Source organism: Lepidochelys kempii, chromosome 6, assembly GCF_965140285.1.
Source record: "Lepidochelys kempii isolate rLepKem1 chromosome 6, rLepKem1.hap1, whole genome shotgun sequence".
Lineage (NCBI taxonomy): Eukaryota > Metazoa > Chordata > Testudines > Cheloniidae > Lepidochelys > Lepidochelys kempii.
Window position 1 is genome coordinate 88,715,060 of NC_136385.1, and position 17,271 is coordinate 88,732,330.

The window sequence follows — 17,271 nt, forward strand, 5'->3', positions numbered from 1 at the left end:
GCTTGTTTTTTATGTTTAGGCGCATACTTATCTCGTGTGTCCATTTGTATTTTCTGGGCATGAATGGCAGATTGCCTGGATATGGCCTATTTTCCTCATAAGTGGCTACGTGTTTCACAGCTAAATCAACGGCCCCTTGCAATGTGTGATAACTTCGCACGATATGAATAGGAAGTAACATGGTGCAATTCTGTTTATTTTATTCGCAGGCAACTGAAGAGAGTCTTATTCTCTTTTGTTTTCCAGTTCAGCAAAGTATTTAAGTACAGCTTTAAGGTTTACAACATTTAACTAAGCATGAGCTTAAGTGCTTTGTTGAATAGGGATGTATTTACTTATGAGCTTAAATGCTTTGTTAAATCAGGGTCTGTCTCTAGCTACATTACAGTACTGTATATACCTAGAATCCATGAGATATGTGCCACACACTGTCCTGCATGCTACAGGCTGCCATTATGAGTAGAACTAAGGCACTGCAAGCTGCTCCAGTTTTTTGGTTTGTCAACAAATGGTTTAGACACTAAAGCAGCATTGCAATAAAAAATGAGGAAAGGGGGCAAGGGGAAAAAAGGAAGTACACGATGACACCTTTAGGAGACAATGCACCTTCCCATGACCAAGCTAAGAAAGCCTTCCAGCACAACTGACATTCTGGAATTATTTGCTACTCATCTTTAAGGAATGGGGATGGAACTCAAACAATGTCCTTAGAGAAAGAACACTTTTGTCCAAGTGAATTACTTCAATGTTTTCAAGATGTGTTTTAATAACAGCAGGTATAATGCTGTGAAATATTGGCAATCAGGCAGGATACAGAAATTGGTGGTTATGTAAACTAGAGTCCTTATTTAATCAAATCAGAGGTAGAGTGAGATACGTGCCATACAGGCATTTGTGTGCACTGATTCACTTACCGGGGAACTGCAAAGGGAAAGGAAAAATAGGTTTCACCCTTTTTTGCTTCTTTATGATTTATAAGAAAGAGTGGAAAAGTGTATTTTCAACCTTTCTTTCCTTCCTACCTGTTTTTTAATTTAGTAATCTCAGGAATATCTAGTCTGGTCTTTCTTGGTTCTGCTAGTAGCCTCATTGGGATTCTCAGAGATGCATCTTATCATCTTTTTCAGTTGTTAACTGAAGGAAGGGAAGTGTTGAATCTTAACGATAGCGATCTTTCCCCTGCAAGTATTCCTCAGGCTTTTGAGTAACATAGGCATTGATAAAAAACAAACAAAAGTGAAGAGTTTTAAACAATCTGGATGTAACCTAATTTCTAACTCAATGAATCAGTTTTCACTTAGTGAGCAGCTGAGATGATAATCTTGCCAGTTCTCTACAGGTCCATATTGCTTTCAAGGCTGAAAAGACCAGAATTTCTAATGTAAGAAACATTGAAAATATAAAATTTCATTTTCAGAGAAAGCATTTCTACTGCCTACATTCAACATAAATAAGCAAGAAAGAGTTACAATCCCCCTTTTGCCTTTGCAGATTAGATCCAGGTTGATAATTGGCCAGATTGCCAGTGTCAAATGATGGTTTCTTGAGCACACACATGCTTCTTTAAGAGTGGTTGGCACTCTGCCCTCCTTAAACATTCTCCTCCAGCCAAGGATGTTGCACTGGCCCGCTAGCCTATACCAGCCAGGAAAGACACGTGGCCAAAGCACAGGGTTGTAAAATGAAGATTTGCCAGCCCAAGAATGTTGCAGAGGTCTTAACCCATGCGGAAAAGTCCTGGTCTTCATGCCGTGCAGATGAACAGCACAGCCTGAATCACAGTAGTTTTCTCTAAAAAACAATAAAACTAAGACACGCTGCTTTACCCAGGAAGCACTTGAATCAGCTCCTGGGAGAAAGCAGCCTGGATTAAGCCACTGCATGGAATGAGATTTGTGTAGATGCTAGATCGTTATTACATGAAGTAGCAATTTAAAAGGTTTCTCACTCTTCTCAATGACAAATATTGGGTCCGCTCGTGGCCCCGCATATGTGGCAAGGATATAGTGTGATGTAGGACACCCTCCTCCCACAACACTTCCACTGCAGGGTATAGCAGAAAGTCAGCAGGGGATGCTCATCTATTATTTCACCCCCAGCACAGGTGCACAGGGAATGGGCAGAGATGGGTGAAGGATGTCTGAGCCTTGGCTAGCGTAAGTAATTTGATACAGATATGGACCAGCTGTTCATTATGAAGGGAGGAATTGTACTTCAGAGAGGCATAATTCCCTGCTTAGGGTGATCTTGGGGTAGAACAGCTACACTTTGCCCCTTGCTCAGTGTAGGTTGTTATAAGCACAGTCTAGCCCACTGGGCTTTTAACCAGAGAGCCATCAGCTTACTACAACATATTACAGCGGTTAAAAACTTGCAGATATTTCATTAGAAATATTTTGCAACCTCTTGAGAAATAAATAAAAAACCAGAACTCTGTCTTGCCAAGATTATTTTGGATATGGTATTTTTATTTCCATGAAGACTCTTGTTTCTCAAAAACCCCTCTAGACCTAGAATACACACTGATACATCTGCTAGTAAAAACACACAACACATAGTTCCTCAAGTAAGATATTATCTCTATTTATTTATAGATTTATTTGGAACCCATTGGTCAAATGTAGTTATTTTTAGGGATATACAGTATTTAAACACAATATTAATGGCCAACTACTTTGAAAGAATTATTGGCCTCACTACGGTTATATTGTGTTTCCAACAGCTTTCTTCTTTTGGATCAGTAGCTTCCAAAAGTCAGCTCACCAAATAGTTAAAAACAATACTATTGTAAAGCGGTCAATAATTGTCCTTCTGTTTATTGTGCATGAAATTGTTAAGTAGTGGTATTCTATCCTTAAATTATCTCAGTAGTATTGCCACATGACCAAACACCAATAAAAATAAATAGAGTTTTTTGCTATTTAAAAAAAAATAAAGTGGTTCCTTGCTTGCTTTATTTCTGGCATGTTCCATCCATAGTTAGAAATCAGGCATGACAGTGGTCTAACCCTAAATTTTTGTCCCTGAGTTAGAAATCAGGCATGACCATGGTCTACCCTGAATGTGATCTTAATGTTTCATACCACTGACAAATCATTAACATCTGTTAATAACCCACCCATCTGCTCTGTTAAATTGTTTTTTTAAAAAATCATATGTATAGCATAGATGTCTCTAACCCATGGCCCATCTAACCTTTCCCAGCTGCTAAATCCTAATTTTAAGTATTCCTTTAAAAAAATAGGATACATTTTAAAAACCATTCCCTGTTCAGTTGTCTCCAGCCTGCTATTCTACATCAACATCTGCTCATTTCCACTCCCCAATTCCCATTTTAAATACTTAATTTAAACATATATTTTTCTTGTTAATATAATCCCGTGTCCTTTCCCAACACCTAGCCCTGTGCTTTCTGCCTTCCTCTCATTTATAACTGTCCCCTATGGTTTCCTTTTAAATACTTATATTTTAAATAGAAGATTTACATGCAGAGAGGATTTTTTAGTAAGCCTGTTTGTCTGATCAGCTCACCTTCATAAGGGGTTGGGTGAAAGAAAATGGGCTCATGCTAATAGTCTACACATATCGGGAGGATGTCAACACAAACGTGGGAGAAGAGTGATGTAGCATAGTAAAAGGGAATTACTAGCAGTAATGGGATGAAATTATGTTATGGAAAGTTCAGCCCAAATATTAGGAAAAAGCTTTCTAGCAGAACTGTATTAGACTGTATAATAGCCTCCTGAGGGACATGGTGGGAGCTCTGTCACTTGGCACATTTAAAACTTGACTGGACAAAACACTAGTAGTTGTACAATTGACAACAATCCTGTGCTAGCAGATGGATGGACATGACAATCTAATAGGCATCTCCCAGCTCTAGAATCTATGGGTCAAATTCAGAAATGATATATAAGGTGGTCTACATTGGATTCCATTACATTCAGGCTCCCCCAAACCTAATGACACCAACTCTGCCATGGAGTAAGGGGGGTGGTGGTCTAAATTGGTGTAATTTACACAACAAGGAGTTAGACAACGGTTAGACAAAGAAATTGACACCACTTCTATCTACACCTTCTTCTAGTTCCTTGGTGTGTAAGTTACACCAGTTTGGACCCCGTTACACAGGGATAGAATGGGCATCATCAGGTCTGAAGGAGTCTAAATGAGTCAAATAGAATATAATGTATACAACCCTACATATCACTTTTGAATTTGACTCTATGAACCAACCTAGCTGCTCAATCTCATCCCTTCTGACCAGACTCTCATTCCTCTCTTTTCCTCCACGATCACATTCTCTGTCAGAGGACAAACACTTGTATTATACCTGCATTGCTTTGTGACTCAATACCAGCAAGAATTCATCTCTGTAAAGGTCATTAATGACACTGTCATCATATGTTAATGTGTTTAGAGAGAGAACTACTTACCTGGATCAAAGTGCTATACACAAATCAAATGAACAATCAAAACTAAATAAGACACTGCTTACCAAATATATTTTTTTTAAAATCTTGAACTGGAAGGTAAATGGCTCAGGGGATTTGTAATGGGATATAGAGCTTGATCATAGCTAATTCACTGGTTAAAACCTACCTCAGGTAGATAGTGATCAAAAACTGATATACAATCTGCCAGCTATTGTGTGTTCTACTTTAAATTAGTTTGGTGGTCTCGATATATTTCCTAGTGGAATGGTGATACTCTAGAACCCCCACTATAACTGCCATACCTGTTATCAGTTGTAGTAGAGAGGCCAAGGACTAAACAGACTATAGAAACTGAACACCCATCTCAACCCTAGAGGTGGTTTCCCATAAGAACGGCCATATTGGATCAGATCAATGGTCCATCTAGCTCACTATTCTGTTTTCTGACAGTGGTCGGTGCCAGATACTTCAGAGGAAATGAATAGAACAGAGCAATTTTCAAGTGATCCATCCCCTGTAGTTCAGTCCCAGCTTCTGGCAGTTGGAGGTTTAGGGACGCTCAGAGCAACTTCCCCTTCTGAATCAAGGAGGATACTTTGTACCAGTGCAAGCATGGGGTTGCCATGGGTTTACCAACCCATGGATTTCCTGAGATCTGTCTGAACCTTGAGACACTACAGAAAGGATTGTCCAAGTATCCAAATGGCTCCACACTTCATCCTTTCCCTTTCTTTCTTGGTAGCATCACTCCCAGATGATCCCTGCCTGCAGCTGCATCAAAACCTTCTTCAGAGACTGAAGTGTATGGAGGTGGAGATATTCCTGTTATTTGTGGGCAGATTTCTAACTGGGAATGCTGCCATTCTCCACAGGGGCATGTTTTGGAGAGCACCTGCTCTCTGGCTCCTTCCCTTTCCTGCATCTGCCCTCTCAGAGCCACATATAGGAATTCTGTCATGTCTGGAATCAGGATGGGGCTGTCCCCTACTACCACAATTTTGGGCCATTTTTGTCACAGTCATACATGGCAAAGGATGCTATGTAGCCCTACATTATGAAAGGAAATATTTTCATGAACTTAAATTAAAAAAAAACAACAGAATTTTTTGGACATATACCAGGAGTACACAATGTGCAGTCCATGGAATCATAAAATGCAGTCCATGGCCGCCCTCTCCTTGTAACTGCAATATGAGGATAGAGCTAATCAACTGCAGGTTTTTCCACTGCGAGTGAACTCAAACATCAAGCAATTTCCCCTTCTGTATCAAGGAAGACACCCAACAACACAAGCAAACGGGTCTGTGTGCTTTCGTGTATATATATATGCAGATTATAGAAGGGAAACCCTCAGGCTCCTGTCAAATTACTAATGCTGCCCTAGCTGCCAGGAAATGTTAATACAAAAGGGGTACCTGATCTTTGCAAGTACTGGAAACACAAACATATAAAGAGCATTGTGCTACTGCATTAGATTGAAAGCAAAACATGCTTTAAAGGGAAGTAACATGGGCTATTCTAACTGTATTATCCAATCTGAGTGAAATGCAAGATAAAAAGAGCATAAAACTGTGAAGAGCAAATTCAAAGTTTAAAATTTACCCAGTGTCCATAATCTAAAGTCTTGTTAATGGTAAGCCAGGTAAGGAATTTAAAAAATACTGACTTGTTGAAAAAGGGTCCTTTTAGCATGCTTTCAATCTGTTCCCGGATCATCTTCAGTGAAGAGTACTTCGAGAGATAGGCCAAGTGTGCAAAAACCTGGCACTTGTGGTATTTTAAATAAAGGGAAAAGGGTGGCAGAGAGAGACCGAAACAAGAGCCCCAAGTCCAAATATGGCCAGGTTTGATTCAGAGCTCTAGATCTGGACCACTTCCTCTGGTTTAGGATTCAACAGGATTCCAAAACTGCAGGGGGACTTCTACACATCCAGGTCTGTGCTGGGGAGGAAATAAGTAAGAATAACTATCACTGATGTCTTGCCCTTAGTCCCAGCACTTGCTCAGAAATCCCCTTCCTCTTGCTCCTGTGAGAGACTTTTAATCTACTTCCCTTCCTCCCAAAAAGCTTACCTCACCACCTGCTAATGCGTCTCTCCCCATTTCTCCCAAGGGGGGTGTCAAGGTTCCTTCCCCACTCTGAACTCTAGGGTACAGATGTGGGGACCTGCATGAAAACCTCCTAAGCTAACTTTTACCAGCTTAGGTTAAAACTTCACCAAGGTACAAACTATTTTACCTGTTGCCCTTGGACTTTCGTTGCCACCACCAAACGTCTAACCAGGTTTATTATTGGGAAAGAGCCATTTGGAAACGTCTTTCCCCACAAAATCCTCACCAAAACCTTGCACCCCCCTTCCTGGGGAAGGTTTGATAAAAATCTTCACCAGTTTGCATAGGTGACCACAGACCAAACCCTTGGATCTTAAGAACAGTGAAAAAAGCATTCAGTTTGTTACAAGAAGAATTTTAATAGAAGAAAAAGTAAAAAAAGAATCACCTCTGTAAAATCAGGATGGTAAATACCTTACAGGGTAATAGATTCAAAACATAGAGAATCCCTCTAGGCAAAACCTTAAGTTACAAAAAGACACAAAGACAGGAATATCCATTCTATTCAGCACAGCTTAATTTCTCAGCCATTTAAAGAAATCCTAATCTAACGCATATCTAGCTAGATTACTTACTAAATTCTAAGACTCCATTCCTGTTCTGTCCCCGGCAAAAGCATCACACAGACAGACCCTTTGTTTCCCCCCCCCAGCTTTGAAAGTATCTTGTCTCCTCATTGGTCATTTTGGTCAGATGCCAGCGAGGTTATCTTAGCTTCTTAACCCTTTACAGGTGAAAGGATTTTTCCTCTGGCCAGGAGGGATTTTAAAGGTGGTTACCCTTCCCTTTATATTTTTGACAGGGGGTCCCTTCACTTGCTTCCTATCCTCAGTGGCTTCCCTTCCTGTCAGTGCAAGGAGACTGGCCACCTGTATATTTCTAATATGCAGATATCTGTTGAGGATTCTGGAGTTTTCATTTATTTTATGGCATTCCCCTGACAGCCCTAGAAACATGGGAAAGACCCTTTAAAGGGGAAATGGAGATTATTGTTCTATTTTGAGCATGTCAGGTGTGTGCAAGGGATATTTGTCAGACACTTCACATTGCTGCAAGTCACAGGTGAATCAGGAAACTAAAACCAAGGGTGTTTTTTGTTTGGCCATTGTAATGGCAAAATACAACAATTGAGGAGTTGCCAAACCCAAAGCAGAGTCCTGTGAGCCCTTTATCTCTAAAAGGAAGTGACTATTTTGCTAGATTTATTTCAGTTGTTCAGAAAAGCACTTATTATTTATAAAATCACACACTGAACAATAAATCTCCAAAACAAAACACTACATTTGAGCACTGTCCACATAAGGACCCCCCGCCAATAAAATAAAAGTCTCCCCCAGCCATCCCAACTCACTCATCACTCATCCCGCCCTGTCAGGGAAGGCCTGGGAAAACAGGTCCAGTAATGTAAACTGAGGGACAACGAATCTAGCTTCTTTTATAACAAGGGGAAGTAAATTCTAGAATCAAGACCCTGTGATAGGGTGCTATCAGCAGCACCCTAATGGCTGACATTGCTGAAGGCAATTATACACTTTCTATTGGGGGATTGTGAGCACCTGGGTGACAATCACTGGGTTAACAAGGTCATTGTGGGAATATAAGGGGACGAAACAAGAAGCAACTGGCAGCACAAGAGGAACTCAGAGTGTGAGCCTGGGCTGGAGAGCCCAGTGTGTGTTTGTAACTGTGAAACCATCTCAACTGGCTAGACAGTGAGGTTCTCCAGGTAGCAAGGGAGGTGCCTTGTGTCAGGGCTCTTCACCAAAAATACCCTGGTTTTAAAAAGGCAACTGTAAAGCTCCTCTGTTTCTTGATCACAAATGCCCCAGTATCACATGAACAGATGAGAAACCAGCATTTGTATTAACTACATACATGGTATGTCTGCGCATACAAACAGGAATCATTTTGCCCAGCACTGAAAAATGCAGCATCTGTTTAACAGTGCACACCAATACTGTTCTTCAGTTCTGGGCAGGATTTAAATTGGAATAGCATATCTCATTGGAACTATTAGTCCATATGCCCTTATTAATTCCTAACAGATTGTTTTCCTTTTTACAAAGCGCAAATGACTGAGCTCTGGAGCACATCCACATCAAAATTATTGTTAACTTGAGATAAGTTCTTATTACATAAAACCTGGCATGAATAATCTGTAAGGAAACATTCAAACTATTTAAGTGCTGAATCCTGAATGCCAAAACCAGAAGATCAACTACAGCATGCATGAGGATCCCATGAGTGAGTATATCCAAGTTCACTGATAAATCAAGAAAGATACTAGTGAAAAGCCTTGCGGTTTGGCAGAAATAAGTTGGTTAAGAACCTAATCAAAGCTGGTTGGTCAAATAACCTGAACCAAACCCAGGTCAACATGAACCAAGTAAATTATGATCATGTACTGATAGTAATATTGGGTAAGGACAATGCACTCAGGTACGTTAGAAAGAAATGGAAGTCAGATGACAATTGTTATCAGTCTTTTACTCTAAGCCAAGGCTTTTCAGAACAGGCTCCACTACTGCTCACTTGAATGAAAAAGACCCGAAATCAAAGAGGAATTAATGATATAAAAGGAAGGAGCTCTTGCAAAACAACAGATGGAATGAGATCGGAAACACATGTAGTAAGCTGAACTCTTCTAATATGAGCAGAAACAACAGAAATTGGAACAAGAGGCAGGGGGATGGAATCACCAGTAGAAAAGTTTCTGACTGGAGCTAGGAGAAAAGTTCATATCTGGACTTGGATCCTCTCTTAACTTTTCCAAAGCTCAGGGGGTTTTGAATCCAGGGTGTTGGTTTAGCTCGTTACAAAGATAACAGTCACGCATGAAAGCTAAATCACAAAATGGATCAAAACTTCCCCAAAATTTGTGGGCTGGAGTTTCAGTCTCAGGTTTTTGATGCCGGCCTGTGTCTACTCTTGACCACATAAGAGACAGAAGGGCATTTTCTCATTTACACTGAGGTGACTGTAACACGGCACCCTTTATCACTGTCCTCTGATCCGATGCCACAGAAACCCCTCAGTGATAACTTTGTGTGAATTTATTTATATTCCCATCACCAACACCAGTACAGCCCTGCGCAGCAAAGTATTTTCAGTGATTCTTTCCCACAGGACCGGGGAAGAACAGAGGGTCTCTCTTTCTCAAGATCTCAGAGCATACTGGGCTCAGCTAGCCCAGGGTCTTCTCCCCTTACTTCTTTCCTGTGTCTGCTTTTATATCCCACAGCTGATGGCTAATTGGTTCCTCAGTTCTCCCAGACTGACTAGCTAGTTAGCTGCATATCCCCAATGAGCCTTCTCCAGGGGAGCTGTTTGGTGCCTAAGAGATCAGAGTGCTGGCTCACCTGTTAGCTTCCAGCCCTCTGTCACACATCTTCCCCAATTGTCGAACGCTGAGGTTCCTTTTCCCTCATGCCCTCCCTTCTTTAGAGGAGGCACCAGGTGCCCTTTTCCTGCACTTGCCTCCAGGGTGGTTATCTCATCTACACCCACAAAAGTCACATTTCATAGGGGAGGAACATCCTCATAATTCAGTTTCAGTCTACTGGTCTTCATACCAGAGGCAATTCGAAGATCTAATCTCCTCCCGTTCACCCTTTTTATTTTGGGTCAGGGTGAATCCCTTCATCTCCTTTCTCTATGGTCTCTTGTTCTCCTAGTCCAGGGGTCAGCAACCTTTCAGAAGTGGTATGTCGAGTCTTCATTTATTTCCTCTAATTTAAAGTTTTGCATGCCAATAATATATTTTAACATTTTTAGAAGGTCTCTTTCTATAAGTCTATAATATATAACTAAACTATTGTTGTATGTAAAGTAAATAAGGTTTTAAAAATATTTCAGAAGCTTCACTTAAAATTAAATTAAAATGCAGAGCCCCCTGGACCAGTGGCCAGGACCCGGGCAGTGTGAGTGCCATTGAAAATCAGCTCGCGTGCCATAGGTTGCCTACCCCTGTCCTAGTCCTACCAACATATCTCAGGGTTCCTCCTCTCAAAACCATGGCAACAAACATTCTGTGGACAGCCCATCCTCCTCTGATACTTTTGGGCTTCCTTTCTTGCCTCCCCCACCCCCAATACCTGCTTGGCCAGTTCTTCCCTTTTTCCATTTTCTTCTGAGGAACGTTCATTTCCCTCTTTCAACCCCTGGCTTGTATCCTGTTGTCCAGGGTTCTTCTGCTTCCCTACTTCAAGCCATTTCTTTATCTTCCTCGGTGGCTCAGTTCCCTTCTGCTATGGACCCTAGATGCCTACTTTGTTCCTAAATGGGAAGGAGTTCCAGTTCATCCCTAATACCAACAGATGGGACAACCTAACCACAACTCCAAGTTGTTTCTATCTCAAATTAACCTGGACCTTTAGGGGTATCTTGACCATTGGGTAGAGTCTTCTCTCCACATGGATGCACTCCAGATTCAGCCTTTCCCTGGTAGGATCCAGAGTGACTTTACCACATCTTTCCTAGCCAACAAACACCTGGCCACTCTCTCATCTCCTCCCCCATCTTCATCAAGATGGTTGCTTTTTTTCTCTGGCATTCTCCCAAGGTTCCAGTCCAACCACAAAATTCAGACAGCGCAGAGTCTGTATAGGGGCCTGTCTCCCACACTGTCAGCAGATAATTTCCCACCTCCCCAAAGGAGTTCCTCTGTTCTCCATTTTCTTCTCTGCAGGCTTCACCCCTGCCATTTCCCCAAACTTCTTTTCCCAGTTCAGGTTTATTAAATGGACAATGTACCTGTCAGGGAAAATCTGCTTCCTCAAACTCCTCTGTCAGTTTGACCTTCTCCTCCAGGGTTTTGAATTGACGCCTCCTAACCAACCCAGGCATGGCCTTGTAGAAATTGCTCCAGAATTCTGGAGTCCATAATTTCAACCACACTCTGCATATCAGGCTTTAACCAACCGTTAGGCCAATCTGCTAATCTCTGAGCAAATATCTTGGGTCATACAGTTATGATTGCCCTGATAAGGAATGAGGTATGGTTTCCGTTCCCTGATAGGATGATTCACAACCATATGCAAAGCAAATACTTACACCCTAATCAAAAGTTCACAATTTCTGTGAATACTTGCACTTGCAACTTTGAAATTTGCTTTACAGGAACACTGATGCCAGTAAAACACAACTGCACAAATATTTGTGGGAGTGAACAAAAAGAGAGCAAGCATAGAGAATGTGAATGGAATTCATTTATAAATCTGAGCAAATATTAACATCATTTTTTATTTTTATTTATTTATTTATTTTGCATTGTTTACCCAGCTCTAGTCACAATCCCTGTGCATTCTAATGCTGCAATGTTGTTTTTGGATGTACCATTTCTTTAAGATGGTATATCTGAGAATGATGAAATTTCATGGTGGTGCCCACGAGTTGGAAGTTATTGGGCCTAATTCACCACTTTTTACACATCAACTTTACGCTGACAGGATTCCATTAGAAAATCTGGAATGGGGAAAGTGAAAGTTTTGTGCGGGTATTTTCTTAACCCTTTCAAACCTGTTTGTGAGGATGGCCAAAACTCTAACACTGGATGTAAAGCTACTCAAACACTGCTAAGTTTGGACCTCCAGTTACAGCTTGGCCTAACTTTATTTATTTGGCCCAAATCCTCTTCCTCCCAAACAATTTTCCATTAGCATTGGAAATTCCATTTTCCCCCCCAATTTCCCCTAACTAGCTTAATCATCCCTTAAACGGTTTCTGTCAGTTGTTGCTCAAGTGTCCATTTTCCCAACAATAAAACATTGTGAAGTTATGACATTGGTACATTTGTTTGAACTAACACATATACCAATCAGGCACAAACTACAGCTTTCTAGTTGGAAAAACACTTTACTATATCTACCTCAAAAATAATGAGTATTACAAAATCATTTCTTTGTCACACGTTGGTAAGTCTGATGGGTAAAAGGTATGATACCTCCCTTCAATCAAGGCTAAGCAGAAGGAGAAGCAAAAGTGATTATTCATTCAGACTAGGATACCCGTCAGCTCGCCAGTCTTCCATTCAAGTGATATCATCAAGGTTTATTAGTCAAAAAAACCTGACCTTCTGTATTTTGACAGCAGCCCTATCTGGAAGTTCTTAGCAATTGGAATCCAGGGGCTGTATCCTCACTCCCTACCCACCCAGAGGATACAAGTAACTTTTATTGACTTTAAGGAAAGTTTGTTGTTGCCATCAGGGAGACTATAGGGACCCAGTACTTTATTTATTCTACTGACTGCTGCATCTTCCATAAGGATAATCCAGTTAAGAAAAAAAAAAAAGGTAACAAAAGATTTGCTGTGAGATTAACAAATGCACCATGGGCTGTTTAGGCCTTCTTTTATTGGAAAGTACAGCAATAATCTTCCAACTGGGTATATCATTTCATTTGGAAGAGGAAGTGGGATGCACTGGGCTAAAATAACAAAGAGAGAAAGAGAGAGAGACCTTTCTGTTTTTTTAATATGTATAGTAATTTAGATGAATTCCTCAGATTTGAGATCTTCTTTGGTGTCCTAATGCAGAATGAAACACAATTATTTTCAAATGTACATTTAGCAAGAAATAACTCCAATGAGCACGTTGCTTGTTTATATTTTACAAGAACATAATTTTATATCTCATCCCTTCTCCAAAACCTTCCATGGATAAATGATCATATTATTATTGTACAGTACAATAATAGAAAATTATTAAATACAGCAGATATATTGCAAAATATTCTCACAAAAAATCCAAACCATTATCATAAGTGTTTCCTGATATTCAAAATAATCTCAGGCAGGAACTTCCTTCTCCAACGTATTTATTAAAAACATAGTCAAGCAAACAGAAAACACATAAGAATCAAGCAAGGATACACAGCCACAAATCCACAAGATGTGGGCCTCTGGCATTGTCTTGATGTTCCTCTGGAGTGCTAACCCAGTTCAACCAAAGATTCACTAATCTTAAAAAGTCACGTTGTCCCCTTTGTAAAAAATGTAGAGCAGAAAGTGCAGAACTCCACAAAAATGCACACTACATAGCAGAGTTGCATCAGTTTATATATGTACATAATGTTCCCATCCAGTCAAGAGGAAAACCGTTGTAGTAACTGAAAGTGGCTATGTTACTGAAGAGACCAAGAATTGTGGATACTGTGCTGAGGAAAATTCAGAGAAAATTCCTAATATGGAATCACTTCCTTCTCCACAGTCCTTAGCGTAATTATAAAAAACAAGCAGAAAATATCTTTACAAACTTTCAATATCACTGTAAGCATCCCAGAGAACTGCTGTCTCTTTTTCCTACTTCAGGCACCTTCTTCAATTCTCACTTTTCAACTGGCAATGCTAGCGCTTTACTACAGTCAGTTTCACAAAAAGTTGGTACTAGTAACGTCTACGTAGATTTGTTACATTATGAATTCAGATGTCAAGTTCCAATAGCCAGAAATCAAATACCATAGATTTTTTTTCTTCTAAATGAACAATATGATAGAACAGAAATTTTAGGACAATTTTTTTCAAAATTGGTTCACCATGTGTACTCACAAAAACACAAATTTGTATGGCTAATGCAGGAAAATGGAGGGAAAAATATAGTTGACGTGAAATAACCAATTTTCATGTGCTAATTTGGGGAACATCCTTTTGTACTAACTTTTGAAAGCATGACCCATTGCAGCAGGTCTCAAAATATTTCTAAGGCAATATGGCATTTTAGTTTAAGCAAATTTAAATGTTCAACTTTTATTTAATACGATCTCCTTTTGCTATTATTTGAAGACTGTATTTCATAAAAAGTATTTAACACCTTCAGATGACCTCTAACTAGAAATGCATCATGCCATTCAAATTCTGTCTATCAAGTGCTATAAAAAACAGTAAGTAAACACAAATGCCATTAAATGGAGAAGTTATCTTACTTGAACAAGTTCTAGCATTTTATTTTCTGACAGCTCCCAATTTGGACAGTTTCCAGTGTCAATAAAACTTGTTCAAGCACAACCTTACCTGGTTTTCACTACATCAAGAGGGTGCATGAGGCAAATTTCTACAAGACCTGTAAGATGATAAAGAAGAGAGACCTAATCAACATTTGTAAAAACAGCAGTCTTTGTTGTACTGACCCCAATAGTTTTCTAAGTGTGAATGTGAAAATAGAAAGCTGAGTACAATGAAGGAAACGGAGTTAAAAGCCGAAGTACAAAAACATATATTACATAGTAAAGATGCTCTTCTGAAATATATTGTATTTTAAAAAAATATTTATGGAAAAGTAAGCTCTTTCCTCTCAAAAAACTAAATAGATTAACTTTCAATGAACACTCAATAACAAGAAGACATAAATAAACATAGGGACTGAGTATTACTATTAGTATTAAAAACTCAGTGTACTGAACCATTATTCCCAAGAACTAAACTTGTTCTATGGTAACAGTTTTGATTATTTTTAAAATGACTGCTCTCAGCTTCATCATTTATAAAAGTGAAAGTTCTTTTTCTGTACCATTTTGGCCAATATAAATGCAACACTGAGATCAGAGGGCAGACCAAAGATGTCGTTAGTAGTCACCCTAGACACATTTTGAGGTAGTAAGTTTTGGTGATGAGCTATTCATGATAACAGTGGGAAAGTGGAGGATCCAAACTGTATGCTCCAGTTTGGATCCCCCACAGGCACATGTAGTCAGTCATTCCCAGTGCGGCTGCAATTACTGACTCTTGAAGTAAGAGCACTTCTCTTATCTACAAGTTGTTATACACTCTACTCTTCTAGCACACATCAGAGCTCCTTGACATCTGCTTGCCATTTTCTACATTCACTGCTCCATGCCCACCCATCCAGACGCCTCCATTCGAAACAACAACATACCAGAAACCACTGTACTGATCGGTCCACAACAAAAGTGCATTGCTGGGATTGTTCTAATGTCTATGAGTGAAAATTTAATTTTTAAGTGTTCACAACTCAAAGTATTAAACCAATTTAATGTAGCATTGGGCCTTGATGGTGCAACAGATGCAGCATGGCTGGACCCGTCAATGGGGCTCTGTACAGGTGTAGAGGTCTGCTTGCATGAAGTCTATTGTAGAATCGGGGCTGTGAGTTGTTTTTTCCCCAAATATTGTCTATAAACCAAGCTCAGTTCAATGTTTCTAGCTTCAACTACTTCTGAGCTATTAAAATACAAACTTTCAAGTAGAACAAATCAGAAAAGTGTATTTTCTTCACACTTGAGTAAATAAAATTGGATTCAAACTCCAGACATTATTTTCAAACTTCCCATAAAATCTAGGCATAGCAGTTCCTACATACAATATGATATATAACTGAGCAAAACATTTAAACTATTAAACAAATAGCATGGAGGAAATTATTTCCATCTTAATTGTTTTGTCAGCTGCTACACCATGATATCCTAATTTCCTTGTGGTTAATATAGAAGTACGGAGAAAATGCATAGCAGTACAGTATTATGGTATGGTATGATTTGTCCATGAAATTAAGGGACATTTTTAAAACATGACCTTTTGTTTTCCACCCACCTGACCAACAATTCCTCTCTGTCCATTTCAGCTAAAAAAAAAAAAAATCGTATTTTCTGTTGGTATATGTGCCTCAAAATATCAGAGATTTTCTATTTATATAATAATACAGATAATAATTCAGGCTCCAATCCTGCAAAGACTTAAGTATATACTTAATTATAAGCACATGAGTAGTTCCTTTGTGTCAGTTGCAGGACTGGAGCCATAAATCTGAAGTAAAGAAAGCTAATCACAGACACACCTGTACACCCCCATATGATTAGAACTTCCATCCTCATATTTGTTTCACATTCGAATCCAAAGGCCCCTTCAGGATCAGAGCTCCACTATGCTGGTGCTGTACAAATTAAGAGCTTAATCCTGCCCATATTTATGCAGGTATTCAAAGTTATTATGAACATAAATGGTTGCAGAATCAGGTTCTAATTAACGAAAAGCTGAGACAACTGGGTGTAATAAAAAACAGAGAAGGCACACAAGAAATTAAGACAAGGGGAAGAGTAATAGGAACACGTGGTTAAAAGACTAATTTAATTACATTGCACTGATTCTAAACTAGATTTTGTGGACTCATTTTATTTACTTTAGATTTCTTTTAAAAAACCTGCACACACTTTATTTTATACTTTTATTTCAAAATAATGATTACTCCGTATTTGGAGATACAAAAGTATTTGTTATATTTCCATGAAATATCATTTGTTCAAAATCTTGGTCAAAGTATTAAGCAAAACATCTCAGAGCAGCTGTTTTACATACTGCTGTTGAGGTATTTAAGTCTGTACACCTACACCAATTTTTGGACATACTGACAAAATAACAAGGTTTCCTCATTTCTCAATTATAGCTGTATGGGAAATTTATGGAACATACAAAACTTGCTAGATAGCTATTTTTACCTCAGTCATCAATACTATATCTGAATGCCTACATAAATTAATATTTAGTTATTGTTTTTTCATACTTTCTTCTCCCCTCTCCACCCCCACCCCCATATAAAATTTTATTTTTCAAGGCTGGATTAAAGGGAGAAAACACAAGTAGTATATGCCCAGAATATTAATATATACTGGCTGGGACATGCAGTAAAAGTAGCAGCAGTTCAACGTTGTTTTTAATCATATTTTTCTGGAAAGCAAGAATCGCACTGTTATTCCTAAGTCAGCTAGGTTGCTTA

At 39.2% G+C, this 17,271-nt stretch overlaps 1 protein-coding gene across 17 annotated transcripts in view; it reads right to left on the reverse strand.

The window, feature by feature from the left end:
• Positions 1–17,271, reverse strand: part of SLC25A21 (solute carrier family 25 member 21) — a 396,597-nt gene that overhangs the window by 128,793 nt on the left and 250,533 nt on the right. For 9 of the 17 annotated variants that reach the window (XM_073349071.2, XM_073349072.2, XM_073349076.2 and 6 more), the window contains one exon: positions 14,556–14,604. In XM_073349071.2, the coding sequence (XP_073205172.1) occupies positions 14,556–14,604 (49 nt within the window). Of the gene's footprint in view, positions 1–6,102; positions 7,498–14,555; positions 14,605–17,271 lie in introns of those variants that run through there. The other 8 variants (XM_073349085.2, XM_073349082.2, XM_073349091.2 and 5 more) reach the window with 6 other exon arrangements.